General features: G+C 45.4%; 1 protein-coding gene across 1 annotated transcript in view; it reads left to right on the top strand.

Annotated features, from left to right (window-relative positions):
* Sorl1 (sortilin related receptor 1) overlaps window positions 1–24,694 on the top strand; it is a 170,253-nt gene that overhangs the window by 50,124 nt on the left and 95,435 nt on the right. The window contains exons 7-12 of the mRNA XM_052757426.1: window positions 3,087–3,188; window positions 4,159–4,328; window positions 7,388–7,580; window positions 11,067–11,184; window positions 11,397–11,470; window positions 17,886–17,974. Of these exons, the coding sequence (XP_052613386.1) occupies window positions 3,087–3,188; window positions 4,159–4,328; window positions 7,388–7,580; window positions 11,067–11,184; window positions 11,397–11,470; window positions 17,886–17,974 (746 nt within the window). The remainder of the gene's footprint in view (window positions 1–3,086; window positions 3,189–4,158; window positions 4,329–7,387; window positions 7,581–11,066; window positions 11,185–11,396; window positions 11,471–17,885; window positions 17,975–24,694) is intronic.

Genomic DNA, 24,694 nt, shown 5'->3' with positions numbered 1-24,694 from the left:
GGCGTCATCTCAGATATAAGCTGAAATCCACACCATTTGATCATCAGAACTGAAAACACAAGATTAAAAAAAAGATAACACTCTTCATAAAGTATCAAATTCTGTACCATTCACCGAGGTGAATGCATTTAAAGAATTCCTAGTTGTTGTATATGTTGGTGAGTCTAGTAATGGACACAGCCTTTCAGGATATCAATCCAAAATGAAAACTTTGCAAGCTGAGTATGGTGGCTCATGCCTGTAACTCCAGCACTTAGGAGGTACTAGCAGGAGGGTCAGGGGTTCTATCCTCAGTATGTTCAAGGCCAGCCTGGGCTACATGAGATCTTGTTTCAGAAAAAAAAATCTGTTTTTTTAAAAAACTTTTTCATTTTCTTAGAATGTGCTCTACAGATGGTGTACGATTGTAAAAGAGGTCTTATGTACCCATGTGTTTAATTAGAGAGTGCTCTGGAAATCACCTCAGTGTCCACCATCAGCTGTGAAATGGAAAGATGTTTGAGATACATGATTAATGAAGAAAGGCTAAATTGTGGCTTGGCGAGATTTACACCCTGTCTTTGTGAAGAAGTTGTTCAGTCATTTCTCGATTGTGACCCAGTTTGTGTGCAAAACACTGGACTGTCCACATCCGGTTGGAATTGTATTGGGCCACTGATAAGAGACTAGAAATCGAAGTGACAGTCTCCCATGCTGCCATGCTGCTTCGGGTAGACAAGCAAGCTAAGGCTAGACTTATGATAGTGTCTTTCCGTTCCACCATCCTATGGAGTTATTCCTATTCTTAACTCAAAGGCACTCACTGGCCTTTGAGTCTTTACCCAGTTCAGAAGATGAAGGAAAACCAGAATGGCCGAATGGTATCGGTACCAGCTGATTTGTACCTTTAAAGTAGCTTCCCCCAAAGCCAACATGATATGTCTCTTTGCATTTCATTACCCAAAGATTGACTATGTGACTACACATGATGAAGAGAACATAAAGAATGGAGGAGACCTTTCCTCTGGGTGGTAGTCAGGCCCTGTTATTGAGGAGAAAAGAGAGGCTGGGTATTGGGGGAAGGTAGTGCTGTCCTCACTGTATCAAGATGCTCGTGTGTGATAGTGCAGGTGCACAGAGCTGTCTGCCAGTGGACACCCTGGAAGGTGGAATGGGTGGTCAGGGCAGCGGTAGCAGAACTCTTCATTTTATCTTACACTGATTTGTACTGTTAAATCTTTCCATGGGGCTTACTAATAACAGTTAAAAAAAAAAAAGACCAACTAACAAAACCCTGTGGTTTATTAAGAAGAGCATCGGAGCCTGACGATGCCCTGCACAGTCAGTGGTATGTCATGATTTAATTGCTAATATTTTTCTTGATGGCCATAAAAAATACAATGACGCTTTCAGAATACCTTAGGGTGAACCATAATTATCTCAGTTTAGGAATAATTTTCTCAAAAGCAGAGAAAGGGCGCCTTTCGAGACTTTGAAGAAATTGATATAGTGGTCTGTGATGTTGTATTTATGGGGTGAGAGTGGCATGCATATATATGTGTGTATGTGTGTGTTATTTGTATGTATGTATGTATATATATATATATGTATGTATGTATATATATATATTCCCCTAGATTCCTAGGCCACTTTGCAAATAATTATTGAAAGTATTTTCCACCTTCTTTTTCTTTATTTTTAAAGTTCAAGTGTCTTCCCCTCCCCAGTCCTTAAGCTCTCTCATCTTCTTTCTATTTTCATGACTACACACAGGTGCATGCGTGCGTGTGCATGGGTGTGTGGACACACACACACACACACACACACACACACACTTTACTCCAGATTGTACATATGAGAGAAAAACATGGTATTTGTCATTCTGAGTCAGGCTTATCTCCAGTTGTATGTATTTCCCTACAAATGTCATGATGTCATTGTTCTATAGGGCTGAATGAAATTCCATTGTGTAAATGTATGTTCCTTTGCTGATGGGCATCTAAGCTGGTTCCATTTCTTAGCTATTGTGGTTTATTCTTGGTTGTGCAAGGATCGTTGTGGTATGCTGACTTAGAGTCCTTTGACTATATCCCCAGGAGTGGCTTAGGTGGGCCGGAGCAGGTTTTATGCTCAGACCTCCACACTGACTCCTGCAGGTGGCTGTCCGGTTGACATTTCTACAGTCGGGTGGGCTCTTTCTCCACACACTTGCCAGCACTTGTTGTCATGGGCTTCCTTGATGATAGCCATTTTGACTGGTGTGAGATGGAATCTCAAAGGTGTTTTAATTCTCATTTCCCTAATGGCTAAGGACATGGAGCACTTTTTAATATATTCATTGGCCTTTGTATTTCTTCTGTTGAAACTTTTAGCTAATGTTGGCTCTTTGGTACTGCTGGGAAATATCTTCTTTTAAGGAACAGAGTTTGGAGCAGTGAAAAAAATATAACGTGCAATGTAAGTGTTTCATGGATTTTGTCTTCATTGGTAGTCATGAAGATCTTTGCATGCATAGGATACCTTAACATTTTCATGGCCCCACAATGGCTTAAAAATCTCTACAATGCAGTATGAGATACTCAGCATTATGTTCTGTTCTATCACAGAGTATGTATTCTAGCAAAAGATCCTACTTGAAGGGAAACAGTCAGAGATTGGCTCATGGAACCACCGAGGAGTCTGCCAAGTCTTGCAAATTGAAGCCTTGTGACTGAATAGCTTTGTGAGCTTCGAATGATGGGCGGCTGGTCTAACCTGTGCTAGCTGAAAGCTGCAGGCACTGCTCTGTCTGTATTCCACAGCTTTCTTCTCTTATTCTGCTCTTCTTTACGCATTGGTGGCCTTCACTGCTATCGCCATGTTCAAGCTCTCCTGTCACACCTCTGTCCCTCCTCATCTGACAGCCAGAGAGTGTCCGTATGAGCTGTAGACCGGGTATCCTGCACGAAACAGCTCAGCTCAGGGCTGACACTGTCAATTAGGAACCGAGTCACAGTCTGCTTTGGGTTTTCAGTGGAATCAGACGGGTCCGACTTGTCTCCTTTCCCCCTGTGCTTTGAGGGACCGTCATCTGGCAGAGTTAATTTTTCTCTCCTTTTCCTTGGCAGCATCTTCCGGGCAGCCAGCAGCAGTCATCTGTCCAGCTCTGGGTCTCCTTTGGCCGGAAGCCTATGAGAGCAGCCCAGTTTGTCACAAAGCATCCTATTAATGTGAGTGAAGTCTTCTGGGAGGAGGGAGGGGAAGGGCGCTTGTCTCCAAGCATCATGGGAATGTCCTGCTGGCGTGAGCATTTTACATTCTCCCTGTGGGCACCCTCCAGAGAGGCCTCTGAAGAGACCTGTTATACTCTGGGTCTGTTGGTCTGCTGCTGTGCACTTCACTGTTTGAAGTGGAGCTGAATGGGAGTCCTTTTTCCTGCTTTAAGTGGAGTAGGATTGGCAGAGGGGTTGGTGCCGGTCAGTGGCCTTGTATGCCAGTCCTCAAGCTCTGGGAAACTTGTGCATGGCACTTGCTTATTAACCACATGCTCTATTCCCTGCAGATGGCCAAGGTTCCAAAAGGGGATGCATTCAGGCTCTACTTCGTAGAAACAGACAGGTTAGAAAGACCGAGAACAGAATGGAGAAAGTGTACCTAGTCTGTGCTCAAATGCCTTCAATATCAGGGTACACAGATAGCTAGGAAGGAGCAGTCTGGGTCCCCAGTGTAGTGCCTGCAGTGAGGAGGTCTCCTTGGAAGGCTTTGCCGTCAGCAGTTGGTTGATAGCTCAGTGGGGTATGTAACAGGAATGATGATCAGTTCTTTCTGGTTTCTAAAGGGTCTCTTAGTCTCCTTAGGGAAAAGATGAGGAAATGAAGTACGTGTTAATCTATGTTGTGCCTTGTGCTGGGGAAAATGGGGAAGCATCATTACCAAAAAAGAGGTTTTTGGGTCACTTATGGAGGTCAGAGGCCCATTCTTTTCTTGTATTTTACCAACATGCTTCATGTGTAGACCAGCCATGGACACTTGGAAGGGAGAATCATTTCAGGTTCTTTGTTCAGGATGGGCCCTGACTGCCGCCTTTCTGTGCATATTCATCACGGGGACACTTGCAGTCATTTCTTTCATGTGTGTGTAAGAAGCTCACAAGGACAATTGTGAGTTTGACTATTTGTTTCCTGACTTTGGGTTCCAAAGGAATATTACATCGCGGATGCCTCAGAGGACCAGGTGTTCGTGTGTGTGAGTCACAGCAACAACAGTACCAACTTATACATCTCAGAGGCAGAGGGGCTGAAGTTCTCCTTGTCCCTGGAGAACGTGCTGTATTACAGCCCCGGAGGGGTCGGCAGTGACACCTTGGTGAGGTAAGGAGACTATAGGCTCCCCCCTGTCTCTGTCTTCCTGGGTCAGCAGAGGCTACCAGCCTCTCCCTACCTCAGTGGTGTGCAGTGTCACTTGCACACCCGGCCTTGCTTGAGGTGCTTTCCAAGTGTGCCCCAGACCCACCCCTGGATCAGGTGTCCTCAGATTGCAATTGAATTGGTCTGGGGTGTGGTTCTGGTTGTCGCCAAGGGTTTTTGTGTGCAGCCATGGCTGAGTGCTGCTGTTCTAGGTGACATTTAGGACCTCAGGCACTCTGTTAACCACTCCCTTGGATTTTGTGGTCTCTGAGCCAATGGGCAAGACCAGTTGGAAGATACCATCACTTCAGGGAACACAGGGGCCCTGCTTCCAAGTGACTCATGGACAGCCTCTTTTAGAGCTAATTGTAAGGTGGTATGTGATAGCAAAGCCCCTGTGTCACTGCCCCTTTCACTGGCAATCACAAGTGTAGGATGGTTTTGTACCCCTAGTACTGGGTGCTTTTTGAGTACTACCTTCATTGAGGGCCTTGGGAGCAGCTGAGGACTCTGCGTTTACTTTTTCTGGATATTTGGTATACATGAAATCATGCAATGGTATGTGACCTTCTGTCTCTGGCTTCTAACCTGTGTTCAAGGTTCATTCCCATGGGCTGTATGTTAGTACCTCACTTCTTTTTGTGGGTGAATAGTAGAGTTTACTTGTTTTAATAATTAAAATTCATGAACCGTGGTCCCTCATGTCTTTCACTGACTTTGGCAGCAACCCCCCACCTCGCCGCCAACACCTTGGAGACCCCCATGGCTATGGAGTCAATAACATACAGCTTGCTAATGACTTTTCATTTGTCAGATACTAGATGAATTTCTCATGGTAGGACAGAGTGGGAGCCCAACCTGGAGAGGACTACCAAGGAAGTAGTGACCTCGGTTATGTCACCACGGGGGTCTTTACACACACATAGACTGCCTTCTCTGTGTGACAGTTTCCTAGGGTGATGTCTGAGTGTCTCATATCCTGTGGAGACCTTGAAAATAGATTCACATTAAGAATCTATGCTGGTAGGCCAGCATCCTGTTCAGCTTTCTTCTTATTCTCACATTTTATCTCAGGGTGACAGGGCTTCACATGTGCTCAGTTCAGTGACCTGTTGTCATCTGTGGCTCAGTCTCAGCCAGATGAAATGGGATAAGGGTGAGTTATCAGATGACGTGGGCAGGCTGGTTTAGAATAAACTTCTCTGAACTGAGTAAGTAGGGCAGTGTGATGCTGAGGAACTGGCTCTCATTTCATTAAGAAATGGTGTGAGCACTCTTAATAGGGGGTCACTCTGGCATTCAGGGGTTGTGCTTGGAGGAATCTTATGGAAAGCCATGGCTAATTGTAGGACTATTGTAGGAACTTATGTGCTAACCACGTGGCAGACCCATTGGGGCAACTTAAGAAGGAGCACTTGGCTTAGTCTGTGGGGATGACTGCCAGTATGTAGATTTTTGCATGGGAAATGGCTGAAGGGGGAACCTGGTGAACTGCCTGGCAAGTTTCAGCCCAGGAAAGAAGGGGAGAAGTGCTTTGGAGTGGGCTGGTGAGGGTGAGATGGGAGAAAATGGGTTCTCAGAAGAGAATACCGACATGAAGTCTATAGTTCTCATGCAAACCAAAGAGGGAAATGAGGCATGGACTGGACTTAGAGCAGAGGAATTGTGAGGTAAAAGCTGACAGGAACTAAATGCTAAAACTCCAGGAAGGTGGGCAGGGAAAAGAACCCAGGTTTGTCTGAGAGAAACCCAGGTTTCCCAGTTGAGCATAACAAGCAGTGAGCCTCAGGATGGCGGATTTCAGAGGCAAGAGAATGGAGGGAAGCAGCGGAGAAGGCCAGGGCCCATTCCCTAATAGAGACCCAAGGAACCCCATGACAGAGGGTTTGGTCTATACTCCAGTATGTTTTTGGTGCCTTTGCTCATTCTGCCAACCAAGAACATCTTCACTAGTACTACTTATTTTTTTTTTAAGCCTTTCCTGCCGCCGTGGTTGCTGTGTGTATCTCCCTGTTTGAAGTGGTCCAACCAGCATCCAGTTCAGGGACATATGATGGGGTAACATAATCAATCTTCTGCTTTATTTGCAGCCCTTAGCTGAGAACCCCTGCAGTGAAGGGCACACTTCAAATTTTAAAAGCCACTCATGACCCACGGTGACCTTTCCTTCACAGGTGTTACATGTGGAATGGGTGTGCCATGTTAGTGAAAAGCTCCCCTCCTGTGGGCTCTTAGCACAGCAGGTAAAACTTGGGAGATCCTTGGTCTCTTGTTAACAAGTGCGGCCTCAGGCTTTGGAGAGCCGTCCAGGCTGTCTGTGCTGTTGGACTGCAAAACTGCAATAGATGCTTCTAGAACTCCTGCCAGGTAACCCTGCGGGGTTTAATACTCACTCGTATTTCTTCATATCAGATCAGGCTGTGAGTCACACCATTGTCGCCAGTGTCTTGCATGTCTGGCTCAAGGCTTCCCACTTGTCCAGGCTTCTTAAAGGGTTTGGACCAGTGTTCATAGTGAAGAAATGGATGTAGCTCTGTCAACTTCTTCACGGCATCTTCTACATCCTCCGTGTCTTTTTAGGAGTTGTTGGTTGGCTGAGCATCCTGGCCCTTGAAAATACTTTTTATTTATTTTTCAAGAGCAGGTTATTTAACTATAGAGAAATGAGGTACGGTACATGGTACATGGGTGAACCTTGTAAACATGTAGGCGAAAGTAACAAGATGTAAAGGGTATTGCATGATTCAATTTGTAGGGGATAGCCAGACCAGGCAATCCATAGAGGCAGATCCATAGAAACAGAAAGCAGATCTGTGGTTGCCAAGGCCTGGAACTGAAGGGAAAACAGACAGTGCCTGCCAATAATGAAAACTGGAACTCACGTTGCCCAACATTGCGAACATACTTAATGCCGTGGTATTGTGTACTTTACCACGATGGTTCAATATTATGCCGCACACAATGCGAAACGGCAAGCAAACCCCAGTCCTGGGTGATGGCTGCTGCTTTTTCTCTGACTGCAGGTATTTTGCAAACGAGCCCTTTGCTGACTTTCACCGTGTGGAAGGCTTACAAGGAGTCTACATCGCCACCCTGATTAATGGTTCTATGAATGAGGAGAACATGAGGTCGGTCATCACCTTTGACAAAGGGGGAACCTGGGAATTTCTTCAGGCCCCGGCCTTCACAGGATATGGAGAGAAAATCAATTGTGAGGTACAGTTGCTTTCATCGTGTTTGGCTTTTTTCATACAAAGCCAAGAGCTGTGCTCTGGAGCAGTTTCCTATATTCAATATTTACAGGAAGCATGCAAGATGATAGAACGCCCTGGTAATGCCACATGGAACAAACTTCCATATGCACATCTGTCTTTTCAGGTCCCCCGCTTCACGCCTAGGCATGGTGGGGGCTGTGGTAAATGCAGAGGGGCACCATGGGATATTGAAGAATTTTCCTTGTGGTGTTTCAGAGCTTGAACCCAGGGCCTCATACAGGCTAAACAGGTGTTTAACTACTGAACTACACCTTTAGCCCAGTTTCTCAAGTTTTGTTGTTATGAGATAGACTCTTGCTATGTAGCCCAGGCTGGCCTGGAATTTATTTTGTGGCCCTGGTTGGTCTTGAACTTGCAGTCTTTCTATATTAGGCCCTTAAGTACTTAGAGTGCTGGGATTATGTCCTTTACTGCCACACCCAGCTTCATTTAAAAGTTTTGAAGCAAGCACATGATCCATAACATCTGTTAGACATTACGTTAATTGCTTAAGTAATGAGCGTGAGTGAGTTCAGGGCTACAACACGAGGGTAGATCATATTTCTTTTGAGGACATCACATCTTTGGGGAGCTGGAGTTTTGTGAGGCAATTTGATGAAAAAGTCAGTGGGAAAATCAGGGTGGGACAGAAAATGCAAGTGACAGTGTCATATAGGTTTCCAAAATTTGAGAGGTCGTGCCGTTGCCGGCAGGTGCAGTTATTCCATTAGCAGGGCTTGTGATTATTGAAACATGGAACCAGAATGGACAGGTTTCCTTGCAGCTTATGTATACTATTGTTTCTAAATGATGCTCTGTTGGTAGTGCACATGCATACACACATACACACACACACACACACACACACACACACACACACACACGCGCGCACACACACGCACACACCCACACACACACACCCACACACACACCCATGCACACCCCACACACACACACCCACGCGCGCGCACACACCCATACCCACACACACACACACACACCCACGCACACACACACACACACACACACGCAATCTTTAGACTTAACTCTAAAAGACACATGATGGTATTGTGTTTCTTCTGGCCTGGAACTATTATAAAAATGACAATACCAATTCATTTGAAACCTGCAGGGTTTAAGAAGGAGTATAGTGTCCCCTGCCTCTGTGCCCATCTGAAAAGCTAAGCATTTTAAGCCATGTCTTGGTCCCACTAAGTGTTCTCATGAGTTGATTCTTGTGCTCCGTGGTCTCCTGCGATACCCCCCACACTTTTATTTCTTTTTTACCTGCTGGCTCCAGCAGGCAGAAAGAAACTAGAAAAAGAAATTAGGGTTAATTTTCGGTGCAACCGTATTTAATCAGTCACGTAATGTTTTGTGTTTTTGAATTGCTTGTTCATGGTAAGCTATGGTGTCTCCCTGCGTTTCTTATCTGATTCCTCCCCTGGGGAAAATTCTTTGGGAAACTCTTGACTTAGCACGTACTTCCAAATTTTTCTTCTTTTTTGGCCACAAGTCTTGATATACTACATGAAATCTAACTCTGGGAAGAGGACGGCTATGAACAGACATGAATAAAACACCTAGCCAGTTCCCCCTTCCTCAGTATTTGGGGCCTCAGAAGCTTGGCCTATCTTGATCGGAATTTGTCTAGGCAGTTTTGAACATGCCACTGGAGGGGCGGGAGGGGGAGGAGCTTGGGTAAACACATTCAGTGGCATTGTTATTTCTCAGTCTTATAACTGTAGGATTGTCAATCAGATCTTAGTTTCTGGTTCTTAGTTTAGGTGTTGGTTGGGTCCCTCTCCCTTTGCTATGACCAAATAGCTAATTAGGAAACATGGTAAGTGAGAAAGGGATTATTGGCTCAAGCGTCTGAGGCTGCAATCATCGCGGGAGGAAAGGCTCACTGCTGGTGCCGAGCATGCTTTCGCCTTTATCCCTTTTCATTCAGGCAGGGTCCTCAGACCATGGCATGGTGCTGCCTCAGTCATGGCGGGCCCTCCCTCCTCATCTTCACCTCTCTGGCAACACCCTCACAGGCACACCCAGAGGGGTGTCTTCTAGGTGATTTTAGATCCAATCAAATTGACAACGAACATTCACCATCATAGGTGGTGTATTAGCTTTCTGTCATCATTGCAAAGTGGCTGAGAATATCAGTTTGTGAGGTAGAAAAACGGACTTTTGGCCCATGGTTTCAGAGGTATCAGTGGTTTTTGTCAGAGCTAGCCTGACTGTTGTTTTGGGCCAGTGGCGAGGCTGAACACCGTGGTAGGAGTGTGTGATGGAGTAAGTTCACTTGATCATAGCAGACAGAAAATGAAAAGGGACCCAAAGAGGAAGGGGCCAACATCCCCCTGTCCCCTTCAAAAGCACACCTTATGACATGATTCTACCACTTCCCAGAAGTACAAAAAGCCTGTGGCCAAATCCTTAGAACAGGACCCTTGGGGGACATTTCATTCCAAACCACTACAGGTGGAGAAAAGACTATCTAGTAATATATATGATTAAAACTTGGACACAAGGGTCCAGAAACACTTCTAAGGATCAACCTCCTTGTAGGTGAAGTAACAGGCATGAAAAGAAGAATTAGGTAAGGAAAAATTCTTTGAGCCAACCTGATTTCCTCCTGTTTTTAATTGACACCAAACTGGGAAGCTAGCAAGATTAGTTTTCTAGAAGGATCTTTGTGTGTGTAATAAAAGGAAGTAGATTGGATATCCTTGTCATCATTTTCGCCTGTGCTATGAACACAGAGGTCCCTTGTTTTGATCACGGATATGTCTGAAATATTTTGGACATCACTTTTCTGGCCTGGCGAGCGAGGCAGAGCATTGTGGTGGTCTGCAGATCTGTCAGCATCTGTGCACAGTGAGGAAGCCAGCTTCCGTGACACTGAAGACTGCTTCTTTGTTCCAGTGTGGGAGGAGCCTTTAAAGTTTCCACATGACCTCTAGGCCATTCCTATCTCACGTGCCATACGTCTGGCCACGTACCGAGGAAACTTTTCGACTACTGATTCTTTTTCTTCTGATGGAACTTCCAGAGTCGTATTTGAGGCACATCTGCACTGACTCAGAAAGTCAAGGCATCATGATACTTCTCTTTGTTTCTGAGTCCCTGGGAAGGGTCTCTGAGTGACAGCAGCAGTGGAGTATCTTCCTTCTCTGTTCTGAGTTGCCATTGGTTTGTAACTGTTATTCCTGGGAGTCTCAGGGCTTTTAAGTTATTTTTCTCTTTCCTTCAGTGGTAGACATTTATGTTGGTTCGGAAGATGTGCTCTGTCTAGGGAGATTTGGAGACCACTGGGTTGTAAGTCCGGTTCCTTCGGGGCCAGACCTTCTTCTGGGTCTTGCGATGGGGTCCTCGGATAGACTCCTGGGTTTGAGGGAGTCCTAGGCATGTGCTGTTGCTGATCCCATCTGGAAATTTCCTTCTAAAGCTTTCCCAGGGCTGTTCCCTCCACCTGGCCCAGCGTCTGAGTCAGCTACTCAACCTCCAACTCCGGAGGATGCCTATCCTGTCCAAGGAGTCAGCCCCCGGCCTCATCATTGCCACCGGTAAGTGTGCATTGCCTGCTGCCACAGGCGCTTTGGTATGCTGGTTATATCACCAGATAGATGGTGATCCTCTACACCTCCAGCAGTGACTACTCCTCGTGGCTTTAAGACATTATCGCGGTGATTAGCTACTACTCGGGATGTCTGGTAGGGCCAGGTGTATTTCCGGCGTGTTCTTGAATGTGTAGGGATTCTTCCCTTTTGTGTTTCAGGCTCAGTGGGAAAGAACTTGGCCAGCAAGACCAATGTGTACATCTCAAGCAGCGCTGGAGCCAGGTGGAGAGAGGTCAGTTCCTGGTCCCAGGGCTCTTCTAAGTGTGAGCATGTGGACTGCGCACCAACATTTCAGGAGCACACTGGTCCCTGGTAGAGGTCTGTGATGCTGCATATGATCTGTACATTGATACAGAAACCCAGGGCCCCACAGAAGAGCTAGCCACATTCCTGTGTATTCACACCCTATAATGTGCTCATGATTTTTTTTTTTTGCCAAAATATCACTTTAAATAAAAAACAGCCTTTTTCAGTTTTTATTAGAAACAACTGTGAATTTGACCAAGTGTTCCAGGATTGTGCATTCCATAGGAGGAAATACAGTATCTGTTTTGGTTACTACTTCAGCCCTGGGCGGTAACAGTGTCTGGCATAGAGAGCATGCCCAGTCATATTGGGTGAATGTGTCAGAAATTACAATGCACTTGTGGTGTGTCTGACACTGCTGATTTCTGACCCATGCTGGCTGCGTAATTCCATCTCCTCCCCATGCTGTGGGAGGAGACCGTTTTTCTGTCTTAACGCTGTACAACCTGTTTGAATCTTGAGCACTAACCATGCCCAGTTCTCAATGGTCAGCTAGGTCTCCAGCACAAGTCACTGCTTAAGCTGTGGCCTCGGATGTTAGAGAGTTCTGAAACTTGGAAAAAAGTCTTTTGGCCTCCCATGACTTAGAGAGCCAGAGGGAGTCCATGTGGTCTTATTCTGTAGGGACGGGGGCGGGGTGGGGGGGGGGTCCATGCTGACCCTGGGGATGGTTTCTGACCTCCTCAACAGATCACTGCACAGGAATTTGTGGAGCATCAGGTCAGAGTGGTGTGGCTGGCTTGAAGAGTAAGCAGCAGCCAGCCAGCTTCCATCCTCACAGTGCTTCCTATGGAGAATGAAGTAGGCATGCTTCCACATTTAAATCTGCAATATGCAAAGCAATAATGTTACAGTCTGGCTCTGGGTTATTTGTAAACATTGCTCTATATGTTTGCTCATATGTGGCCCAGGCTTTATCATCCTACTACATGAGAGATGGAGGGACACAGACACTCTGTGTGTGTGTGTGTGTGTGTGTGTGTGTGTGTGTGTGTATGTATGCATCCATGTGCGCAAGTAAAGGCTTCTACCCAGGATGATGGAAAATACAAGCCCACATTCAGATAAAGGAAGTGATCAGGACATAGGGAGGGGTCAAACAAGCCTTCAAGGTTTGGAATTTTCGGGTCGTCCTTGTCTATCCCATGGGAAAGATGGAACAGCTGCTTCCCTGGGCCACAGAGCTGTTGCTTCCTTTGGAGTGGGATGTTCTCTCATCGGCAGAGAGGCCTGCAGGCTTTTAGTACCTTCTGCTGCTGGTGACAACAGGGACTGAACATCTGCAAGTGATTTCCTTTGGGTAGAGAGCTGGGCCTTGCTCCTCCTCCAGTGGAACCGCGTTGCCTGGCTGTTGCCAGGGCAGCTGTCTGAGGCTCCAGGCATACGTCATACCTGCCAGGAAGTAGTCAGCACCCAAGGGACCTTGTTTTGGGAACTAGCAGAGGAGTAACCGGGGGTGGGAGGCAGAAACTACCTGTGAGGAAGCCTCAGAGTCCCTGTGGGTGACCTTCACCGCAGAGGCCTCATGTGGGATATGCATCAGCCATCTCCTACACTGGGCGATAAAGGATACAGGTGACAGATGGCTGCAGGGAACAGAGTGACCGTGATCCTGGTTGCCCTCCAACTAGCTGGTTATGCAAATTCTCTGATCCCCACAATTCCTTCTTACTGTCTTCTCTAACCGCTTCACCCAGAGCTGTGAACGACAGCCAATCTGTTAAAGTGTTCCGTTTGATAAGATCCATCCCTCATCTCCGCAAATTCAAATATCAAACATCCCCCAAGTATTCTTGCATCCACTTGTAATATACTTTCCTCTCTCCACCCTCATCGCTGTCTGCAACCACCGCTCCATAGTGTTACCATGTCTAGAATTCTATCTAAGTGCTGTTCTATATCAACGCAAGTGTTTATCCTGTTTTCCTGGATTCTGTCACTCAGGAGAATGTGAAGCCCATGGACTAGGCTTCATTGCCTGTGGCCTATTCATGTTTTACTGTGGACTTTCGTCCCCACCACAGGAATAACGGTGGCTTTTGTTTATCCAATCAGATCATTGTTCTGCCTATTTGTCGAGCTGTTTTAATTTCTGACACTTTATTTTCCCGTATTTTGTGTGTGTGTTCTATAGTTTTAAGCCGTGTTTGCACATGTGATTCATTTAGAGAAAATTTCTAAATGTGTCATAAGAGAAAAGTTGCCGCCCCCCCTTTTTCATATTTTAATCTGGTTGAATGACTTCTTGACATCTCCTTTACTATCCATTTTATGCATTTGTTGAGAAGACTGCTTTCTCCTGTTCAGTTGCCCTGGTACCTCTTTGAAAATCAATTTGTCATGTGTACGTGAGTATATTTTAGGGTTTCTGTTTGTTTCCATTGAGCTAAGTGTCTGTTTTTCACCACTACCATATTGTCTTGATTACCAAAGTCTTATAGCAAGTGTTGGAATCAATTAGGATAAGTCCTTTGCTTATTTTCAAAATTGCACTCATTATTCAAAGTCCTTTGTGCTTCCACATACCCTGTCAGTTCTGCTAGGACTTTCCCAGGGAGTGCATTACATTTGTAGCTCGGTTTCAGGGTAAATAGACCTCTTAATAACATGGAGTCTTTTGATCTATAATTATAGTCTATTTCTCCATGTCTTCTTTAATTTCTCTTGGTATCTTTAAGTTTCTAATGTAAAAGTCTTGTATGTCATTTCTTTAGGTTGCTGAGGCTGGAACTCACGGTCTTGCTGTCTCTGCCTCCTGAGTGCTGGAATTACCAGCACATGCCACCATGCCTGACTTGATTTTTCTTTCTTTTTTTTTCTTTTTCTTAATTCAGTGGGGATTGAATCCAGGGTCTTATACATACTAAACAAGTACTCCACTGAGCTACAGTCCCAGCAATATCCGTGTGTGTGTGTGTGTGTGTGTGTGTGTGTGTGTGTGTGTGTGTTATTCTTGAATATTTAAACTTGGTATTACTACAAATAGAATTTTACTTTAAGTTTATTCCTAGATTTTTGTTGTTGTTGATTTTTTTTCTTGAGATAGGGTCTCTCTGTGTAGCTCTGGCGGTCCTGACTTGTTATATAGAACAGGGTGACTTTGAACTCAGAGATCCATCTTCCTCTGACTCCTGAGTGCTGGGATTAAAGGCATGGACCACCATACCTGGCTTCATTCCTAGATTTTTACACTAATGTATAACAATGCTTTCTGCCTTCTATGGCTTTGCCAAAGGCATGAATTGATTTGAGTTAGTTATCTTGTATGTGGATTTATTATCAATAGTCATACCAGATGCAGAGGAAGGCAGTTATATTTCTCCCTTTCCGATCTTTTATTAAGTTATTTTCTTTTCCTCCGCTCTGTGCTGTGTTCTCTCTTTCTCTTTCGCTCTCTCCTCTTACTATGGTGACTCTGACCTCCATGGAGTGTTAAATAGAAGTAGGAGGAGTGAGTATTCCAGTTTGCTCTCTGTCTCGAGGATAAACATTTTATCTACTTTGTTTTTTTTTAAGGCAGAGTCTCTCTTTGTAATCCAGGCAAGCTGGTCTTTTTGTTCTCTGTCTCAGCCTCATGAGTAGTGGCATTACAGGTGTGCACCTGTTCAAACAATAGGTCTTGATTGTATATGTTTATGTGTATATGTATTTTTTTTCACCAAAATGGAGAAAAACCCCTGTTTTTCCTAGTCTATTTATAACTCTTAAAAAATCAGGAACAGGTATTGAATTTTGTCAAATGTCACTTTTATATCAATGGAATGATATAGATTTTCTTTGTTACTGTGGTGAATTATATTAATTGATGCTTGCATGCATAGTCAGCTAACTTTCGGTTACAGAATAAATCCCACATGGCCAGTATACATTACCCTACTCAAATAGAGCTAGGTTTGATGTGCTAAAAATGGAGAGGATCTCTTTCTGAGAAATACTAGTATGTAATATTCCATTTGCAGTGCCTTTGGCAAGTTTTGGTGTTGGTCTGGCTGGCCTCATAAAATAAGCTGATTGGCCATTCTTCCTTTGTTTCTGGCTGCCTGTGTTAAGGTTGGTGTTACATCTTGTGCAGTTCACCACTGGGCTGGAATTTTCTTCTTAGAATATTTTTTTGGCAAGAAACTCAATTTCTCCAGTTGGTGCCTAACTATTTAGATTTCCAAATTTAGTGAGTTTTTCTTGTTACCTTCTTAATATTTGTAGAGTCTGTGGTGATAATTTCATTCCTCATATCAATGATTTGTGTGTTTACTATATTATTAAAACTTTCCTTATTTATTGCTCTTTCTGTGTTTTGGTAGGCTATTTATGTTAGACATTTTAAAAAATACAAACACGGGCCGGGCGGTGGTGGCGCACGCCTTTAATCCCAGCACTCGGGAGGCAGAGCCAGGCGGATCTCTGTGAGTTCGAGGCCAGCCTGGACTACCAAGTGAGTTCCAGGAAAGGCGCAAAGCTACACAGAGAAACCCTGTCTCGAAAAAACCAAAAAAAAAAAAAAAAATACAAACATGTAAGACTTCAGGTTTCCTCTGGATACATCCACTACCGTCCATTTACCTACTACTTACCTGTGTTCATGTAGACAACGTGTAGATTCTTGCTTTTTTTTTTTTTTTATAAGTTAATTTTTTTAAAAACTTTTTTGAGGAGCGTGGTAGGTGCTTGTGTAGAGGTCTGAGGACAGCTTGTGGGGGCTGGTTCTCTCCTCTGCCAGGTGGGTCCTGAGGAGCAAACTCAGGTCGTCAGGCTTGGAGGTAAGCACCCTTACCTCTGAGATATCGCACTGGCCCAGGTTTTGCTTGTTTAGTTACTTATTTATTTAATGGAATTAAGACTTTAATGTAATATATTTTTTGTTACTCATTTCTTTTATATTCATTTGGCTCTTTTCCCGTGTGTGTGTGTGTGTGTGTGTGTGTGTGTGTGTGTGGTCTTTTTGTGTTATTTCAATTTTTGTATTTTGGCAGTGCTGAGGATTGAACCCAGGGCCTTGTGCACGCTCATGAGGTGCTCTACCTTTAAGCTCTCTCCTCACCCACCAGATACGGTAGACTCTGTCTTTTGGTGTTTCTCTCTCATTTTCTTTTCTTTCAGCCGTTTCCCTGAGGGTTAGAACATACATATCTAGTCTTTCATAGCCTTCACTGATTTTTCACACTGAACTTGTTTAAAACAGAAAGTTTGTATCACGTGACTCCCCACCCCCATCTTCCTGCTTTTGTTGTATGTGTCACGTCTATATACTTTGAAAACACTCATTTATTTTTGGTAAAATTCTATTTCTGATTTTAAATAACAGCAAAAAAAAAAAAAAGCAGTTTTGGATTTTCCCTCAGGTATTGCCATTTCTCTTGGTTGTCTACAGTTCCTGAAGATCTCAGTTTATTCCTGAGTTGATACCCCTCATTTCCTGTAGAGCCCACTGTCTTTGAGGCGGCGACCCACTGGCTGTGGGATCCCTTGGCCTTCCTTCACCCGGGAATCCTTCGTTTCAACTTTATTCCCAGCATTGTGTTTACTCTGCTGCTGAAATCTGGGCCGGTGGTCATCTGGGTTGACAGGACTTTGAATATGTTTTTTTGGCCTCTGTTTCCCCAGGTTCTGATGAGCAACCTGTGGTCACATCACTTATATCATTTGCACCTATAATAGCCCATTTTCACAAAGCTTATTTTTTTCATGTATGTATATAATACCATTTTTCTCTAGATGCTTTCCAGACCCCTTCATTTGAATGTAATTCGGGGGTTAGGGAGAGAGGTACATTCCAATTAAGGGATTTACACTCTTGGATTCCTCCCACACTATCCCCAGCCTGCAAGGGGCCATTTCCCAGTTCCTTTTGTGGAAACAGTTTCTATGGATGTTTGTGTTCCCTGCCTGGAACTGAGGGGCTCCATGAATGGGGGCTTTCCTCTGGGGTGAGGCTGCATCAGGAAACTGTAACTGTGCGGGTAGCTTCTCCAGGCATGAAGTCCCCCCCCGACAGCTTCAGGGAACTTACACGGTTAGAGTTGAACAGGATCTCTGGTTGGCTGGCTGTTTATTTATTTCGCAGTGTGGGGATGAACCTAAGGCTTCATGCATCTTAGGCAGTGCTCTTTCTCTCTCTGAGATAATCTCAAGTCTGGAGTATGAGAATTCAGCTCTGCTGGATTCTAGGATTGTGTCTGGCGTGAGTGAGACGATGGAGAAGAACCTGTTCTGAAAACTAGCTGCAGTCTAGTGGATGTCATTGCTGTGGTGTGTGTGTATGTGTGTGTGTGTCTGCGCGTGCATGGTTTCTACATTCACCTCTGCAGCAGTGTGTCACCTCTGTTTTTTCTTTTCGTATTCAGGCCCTTCCTGGACCTCATTACTATACGTGGGGGGACCATGGAGGCATCATCATGGCGATTGCCCAGGGCATGGAGACCAATGAACTGAAGTAAGTGCTTCTAATTTCCCCTCCTTCTCCTCTTCTTTTTTGTATAACAAAGTCTTTCCTACCCTTCTCTACTCCTTCTTTCCCTCCCTCCTTTTTTATTTTCCAGATAAGGTCTCACCGTGTAGCCCATGCTATCTTGAAACGTACTTTGTAGCTCCAGTTGGTGTAGACCTCCCAACCCTCCTGCTTCAGCCTCCTAAGTGCCTTGTCCTTTTCTTTTGACAACAAACTGTTCTCTCAGGCTGGTGTCTATGTTGATCTTTGGATTCTCTCTGCAGCGCGAGGTTCTTGACAGAGAATCTGAGACCTCTGGATATCACGTCAACGTTTCATGTCTATGAAATAACTGGTCCCTTCTGTCATAGAGGGGGGCTATGAGAAACAAGTGACGTGATATTTATTCCTTTGAATGGTGACTTAAAAACTACCTACATTCTTTCTTTTAACAAATTGTTTTGGGTTAACATGCACAGTCAAGGGTCTCGTTGTGGTATTTTTATTTATGTATCTATGTTTAACATATGTGACATTATTCCTTTTGCTCAACTCTTTGCTCCCTCCCATCTTGTCTGTGGTTCCCTTTCCCTTTCTGGCTGCTTCTCTTCCTTCCCCCAGGTAGTTCCCTCTTCTGCTTTCTCATCACATGTAACTAGAGAGTTTCGAGCATGTCTTTGCTTTGTAGAAGTGACGGATCCAAAGGTTTGTACAAAGAATGACTGGTAGTTAGATGATAAGAAGTAGTAACAGGAGAATAAGTGATTGCCAAATGCACGTCCCGTGGTAACCAGGTAACTTCTGCTGTGCTGCATTTAGTCTTGGGGTTGTCAGAGATGGAGCTGGGATGTTAGGGGTAAACTTGCTTCATTTTACAGATGGGGAAACTGAGGCTCAGCAAGGTGAAATAACCATTAGCTGATGATAGAGTCATTATTGATAGTCTTGGATCATGTCTAAGAAAAAAACAAAGTGTCAGGAGTTTGTAACTTCTTCCCCTGTAAGGCTTGGTTTTACCCAGGATCATTTCTCTGTTTGCTTTCATGGAGCTATTGAACCAGAGTTCCCATAGGGAAGGACCGAATGGCCCTTGTTTCTACTTGTTTTTGACCTGAACCCTTTAGCTAGATGATTGCAGGAGGCAGAGAGGGTTTCTGTAGTCACATTGTGCAGTGGAAGGAAGCAGACTTCCCTTGCCTTTGCTACTTTTAGAATTGGCCAGTAGCAAGAAGTGGATGCTTTGAAAAGGAGATTTTAACAGATGGTTTTCCCCTGTGCTTAAGTGGACATGTACTGAGCCTCCAGGAATCAGAGAAACAGAGCTCTGGTCTTGGTTTTCCTCTTGGCTGCTCTTGGCCTTGGGTGGCATGGGGCAGCTGTTTCTCCATAGGAGAAGTTCTCAACCTGTGGGTCACGACCCCTTTGTGGGAATCAAATGACCCTTTCCCAGGGGTCACCTAAGACCATTGGAAAACACAGATATTTACATTATGATTTGTAACAGTAGCAAAATTACAGTTACGAAGTAGCAACAAAAATAATTTTATGGCTTAAGAGGGGGGGTCACCAGAACTTGGGGAACTATATTAAAAGTTGCAGCATTAGGAAGGTTGGGAACCACAGTTCTAGAGACTAGCGTCAAGGGGTGCTGTGCTTGTACATGACACCCCGCATCTATGTTCAGATTCGCTTTTGCTCAGAGGATGACATCCACAGAGCACACATCCCACGTATCTGCTGGTGTTTGTGTGTCTAGTCATTTAACTCACACCTCACACACTGAGCGAGGGATAGCTGTGCCAGGTACTGTACATCTAAAGATGTACAGGATGTTGTGGTTCCCCCCACCCCCACCCCTACCAGCATTTCCTCCTCTAGCTGTAAGGTAGGCGAGGAAGTTCATTGTCGTGGTTAGTAAACTGCTATGTGAGGAAGGCATGCAGGGGCCAGGGCTTGGTTTCCTGGGCATAGATGACATTCTTTGTATAGTTTTAGTGTTCAGGTTTTGGAGTCAGTTCTCAATTTCCCTTGTTTAACTTCTCCGCAGATCGCATTAGCATTCCAAGCTGGCTCCTCTGAAGGAGGAGCCAAGTGTGATTTTAGTCCTCTGACACCATCTGTCGGTGCATATGTGCCCAGGGAACGCAGTGTCATTCGGCACTAGCTGCAACAAAACATGGCCAGAAAAATAAACCTGCTGACAGAAAACCATCATGCCCTCCCCAGGCATCCCATAATGGCTTTGGGGTTTGTGGATGGTGGGCATCATGGACACAATAGTGCTCTTCTATTTGTGCGGGTCATTTGGAAGTGTCTGCAATGCATGGTTCAAATAAAGCATATGCAAACAGGAAAATATGGACTGGCCTCCTTTCGACAGGTACATGCATCCCAAGTGCCAGCTCGAGCTTGGCCCAGATCTGTGTAGCCACGTGGCGTTTACTGGGTGTGTTGTTCTCAGAGGCATTTGCTCCTCCTTCGGTGATTCTGAAAAGCAGGGGATGATAGTGAAGGTTGTCTACAGCCTCCAGAGACCACAGGGTTTCCTTGTGCTGCAGACAAGAGTGAGGCCACATGCTAGGCTTGTGGCTGTTGTGAAAAGATACCCCAAAGAAACAAGGTGAAGAAGGATGAGTTTGTTTTGGGTTCATGGTGTCACAGGTTTCAGCCCCACTTGGCTGCTCCGTTGCCTTTGGGAGGGAAAGCAGAATCAGCATGTCAGGGAGCACATGGTTGAGCAGAGCTACCCCGCAGGAAGGGCATGCCAACGAGGTATAGCTTCCCAGGGAATGACCTCAAGGGATCTCTTACCTCCAACTAAGTTCTGTCCCCTACTTTCTACCACCTCCTCATAATGCTGTCATGGTACGAACCCATCAAGGGATTACAGATAGAGCCCTGATGGTGTGGTCACCTCTCAGAGATGGGCTCCATCATGAGGGCAGCGAACCATCCCACCCACACTGACAAAACTGGCCTAGGGCTCTAGGCCTCTGCTCAGTCTGAGCTCCTCAGCCATAGCAACCTCTCTGTCCTTTGAGCCTCAGAATTTCTAGGCTGTCCTGTTAATTTGGATTGATTGTGTCCCTGACTTGCTGTGTATTTTAGTTCCTTTTCACCATACGCCTGGATTCTTCCACTCATTAGTGAGACTTTTTTAGGCCTCTGTTCCTAGTCTATACAAGTTAGTGGGCACTTCGCAAATATTTGATTGATCAATAAATAGGTCATGCAGACTTGGGCATCTGAGATTGCTTTTTTCTTTCTTTCTTTTTTTAAACACCGATGCATAAAATGGGAAGGGATCTGGGTAGGGTGCTATTTGCACAGCTCCAAGGGAGACCGCTGCTGTTGTGTTCTTTGTAAATGACAGCCCCTGAGCAGCAGCGGGGGCTTCCTGAATGTGTGAAGCCTGGCAGCCAGAGAGAAGAGTCAATCCGCCCTCCTTATCTTCCACAGGAGGACGTGGTATGATTTGTGGGAGTTAGCACCCACACTGGAACATGAACAGATTTCTGCGAGAAATCATTTCGGGTCAATTACACAAACATTTGTTGAACATCTACCGTGAACCAGATGTTGTGCTAGACACCAAGGATGGGAGGCAAGTGGGGCCTGGTTCAGGATCTGCCTGGGCCCATGGGAGGATGTCTGAGTCAGTTGGAGAGAGCCTGGGAGGAGGGGCTTGTTTTGAATTGAGGAAAGGAGGCACTGTGTATCTAGAGATGAATAGGATGTGGTCCTTCACCTTTAAACGTGTTCCCCTTTAGTTGTAATAGAGTGGAGTGGAGTCTGGCACTCCAGTCAGAGGGCAGAGGTAGTGGAGATAGGAACACTGGTTAAAGACAGAAAGATGGCTTTGGGGGTATTTGTTGCCCTACTCCTGGGTGGTTCACTTACTTTTTTCATGGTGTTCTTTCTCGGGCCTGGCACAATAACGAAAGTTCCTCCGCTTGCCTTCTGCCTCGCTTCTCCATCGAGACTCTTGTTTTTGTTGGTGTTAATTGAAATGGAGAGCAAGAAGTGGACCGCTTTGCTTGGCTATCGTGTCTGCATGTCTGAAGGGAGTAAGATTCCAGGGGCTGGGGATTCCCTTAGGCAGCTGTTCACCACACTTCCCCAAGAACCTGCCTGCAGGACACCAAGGAGTGGTTTCCACTTCTTAAGGATGCACAGCCTCATGCGGAGAATGGACCGTTGGATTTTGTACCCCCAACCAGAGAAGATCCAAGCACAAGTTTGTCAGCTGGATCCTGAGGGATGAGATCGATTTCCATTTCTTCTTGGCCATTCGCCTGTCAGTGTGATGAGATGTTGATAGTTCTTAATATTTTGGACTTGCCCCAGAGCATCTTTTCTGTGAGGAGATCTCCAGTTTCACAGGGCTTCCCTCTGGGAATCCCCCAAACCTCTGCAGAGGCTACGTGCAGCAGCAGAGCTGAGTTTTCTGGACCTGTGTTCTGGAGGCAGCCTCATGGCTGCGGAGCCTAGGAAGTTGCATGGCTTCTTCCTCGGCTTCTAACCTGATGGCTGAATAGTACCGCTGTAGTGCAGCTGCAGAGACCCACCCCCACCTCATTCTCACCTTTTCCCCCTGCTCCCCGAGGCTGTGTAACAGATGCCCATGTCACTTTTTAACTCTTACAAAGCAGGGACAGGCTCAAAAAAAAAAATGAAAATTCGGTGTGGGTTGTTTAATTTCCTGCAGCAGATGTTGACTATTCTTCTTTCTGGTGGTAGAAGAGGTGTGAGGTGTGGAGACAGGGAAGTGGGTGGAGGTTTTATTATTGATGAACCTCGGTATAGAAGACACGGATCTGGTCATGTAAACATGGTAGGTGAAGGTGTGACATCTGAAGTAGGGCCTAGTCTGAGCTGGAGTAAGACAGAACCACTGGGAGGTTGGGAAATGCTTCTCAGATGAGATGAAACTTGAGGTGAGCTAAAGGTTGAGGTTGGTATACAGTCTCCGTGGTAGAAAGAGCTTAGGGGACTGGAGAGATGGCTCAGCAGTGAAGAGCGCTTGCTGCATGCACTTCCAGAGGACCCGGGTTCAGTTCCCAGCATTGGGATCAGGTGGCTCACAACTGCCTACAACTCCAGCTCCAGGGGATCTGATGCCTTCATCTAGCTTTGGTGGGGAGGGGGGTGTGCAGGGGTGTGGTGGTGCCCTTACACACCTGGCGTCCATTCACACATACACATAAAAAGGAGAGATACAGCTTGAGCAAAGGTGAATCTGTGATCCCTCCGTGTGAGCAGAGTATGTGTTGGGAGGTGTAGTGATGAGAAATGAGGTTTGAGGTGGGCATTAGGCAAGCACCAGTCCCCTGGGCCTTTCCTCACTCTCATTGAACAGACTTTTTTAAATAAAGTTTTTATTATTGGTATTTTTCTTTGACAATTTCATATATATGTACACATACATATGTAATGACACGACCATTTTTATCCCCAGTACACTCTCAGCCCACTAAACTGTTCTTTCCATCAAATTACTCTCCTGTTTATATGTCTTTTTGTTTCTTTGCTTTTTTTTTTCTTCTGAGTTCTGTTGAAGTTGATGACAGGAACACAGGTGTGGGGGTTATCTGCTAGAGAATGGGCAGCCCAGTAGCGATGACACCACTAAAGACAAAAATGACATTAACTGCCAATAGCTCCTTCGGGAGGGGCGGGGCCTCAGTAGTCCCCCCTTCCCTTGTGATGAGGGATTCCCTTGTGATTGACAGGCCCAGTCTCGGGAATGTAGCCATAGCAGTGTGGAGTTCAAGTGAAATGGCCCAGCATGTCTAGAAGGTAGCTTTCACAGCAGTCCTCGACATCTCTGGCTCCTACATTCTTTTACTCCCTTCTTTGGTGGTGTTCCCTGGACCTCAGAGTGGGTGACAGAGATGCTGGACACTCAGCACTCTGACTACTTATTAGTCATTATATTGATTGTTGCCCACAGCGAAGAGAAGCTTCTCTACCCAAGGTTGAGAGCAGCACTAACCTGTGGATATAAGCATCAATATTTATAGAGCAGTTTGACATTATGTCCATTTAGCAAGGCAACAGTAGTAGGCTTCCTCCTCGGGCCTTGGACTTCCATCCATATTTGACCATGTTTATAGTACCAGGCAGGAATCCCCTCCTGTGGAAGTGGCCTGGTACCTAATCAGAAGGCAATTGGTTCCTCTCCTAAGAGTCATGCCCTTTCTGCACCAGTGGGCATATCTTGCCCTGTAGATTGGAACTGTAGCTTGAAGGGTTTCTAGCAGGGTAAGACTGAAACTTTGTCTTTGAGGCCTTGAACTGGAGGAAAGGCATGGCTTTCTTTGGAAGAATGAAGAGGATAAATCTATTTCAGAGAAGATTGCAAGTGAAGGCTCCTGGGTTTGCGGACTCATCCTGGGAGAAAAGGATGTGCTTTCTGGTTAACTGGAAGGCGATTCTACCACTCACAGAAAACAGAGGCATAGAAGGAGCGGGACAGGGCCATGCCGTGATGGCAGATTTGGTCAGAGTGAACCAGGTGGCTGTTTCAAGTTCCAAGGTTGAGTCCAGCAGTGATCTGATGGTGCTGCGTCATGTGGTTCTGCCTTCCGGCGCCTGTGATGGAGAATCTTCCAGTCTTTGAACCGCCGTAGCAATGGGGAACTTTCCATTTCCTTCTGGGACAGTTTGATTCATTCCTTGCTCATTCACTCATTCATTTGTTTGTGTATTCAGTTTTTCATTTGT

The sequence above is a fragment of the Peromyscus californicus genome, unplaced genomic scaffold, assembly GCF_007827085.1.
Source record: "Peromyscus californicus insignis strain IS unplaced genomic scaffold, ASM782708v3 Scaffold_11__1_contigs__length_118956290, whole genome shotgun sequence".
Lineage (NCBI taxonomy): Eukaryota > Metazoa > Chordata > Mammalia > Rodentia > Cricetidae > Peromyscus > Peromyscus californicus.
Note: the sequence above shows the minus strand (reverse complement) of the source record. Positions and strands in the feature narration are given on the sequence as shown.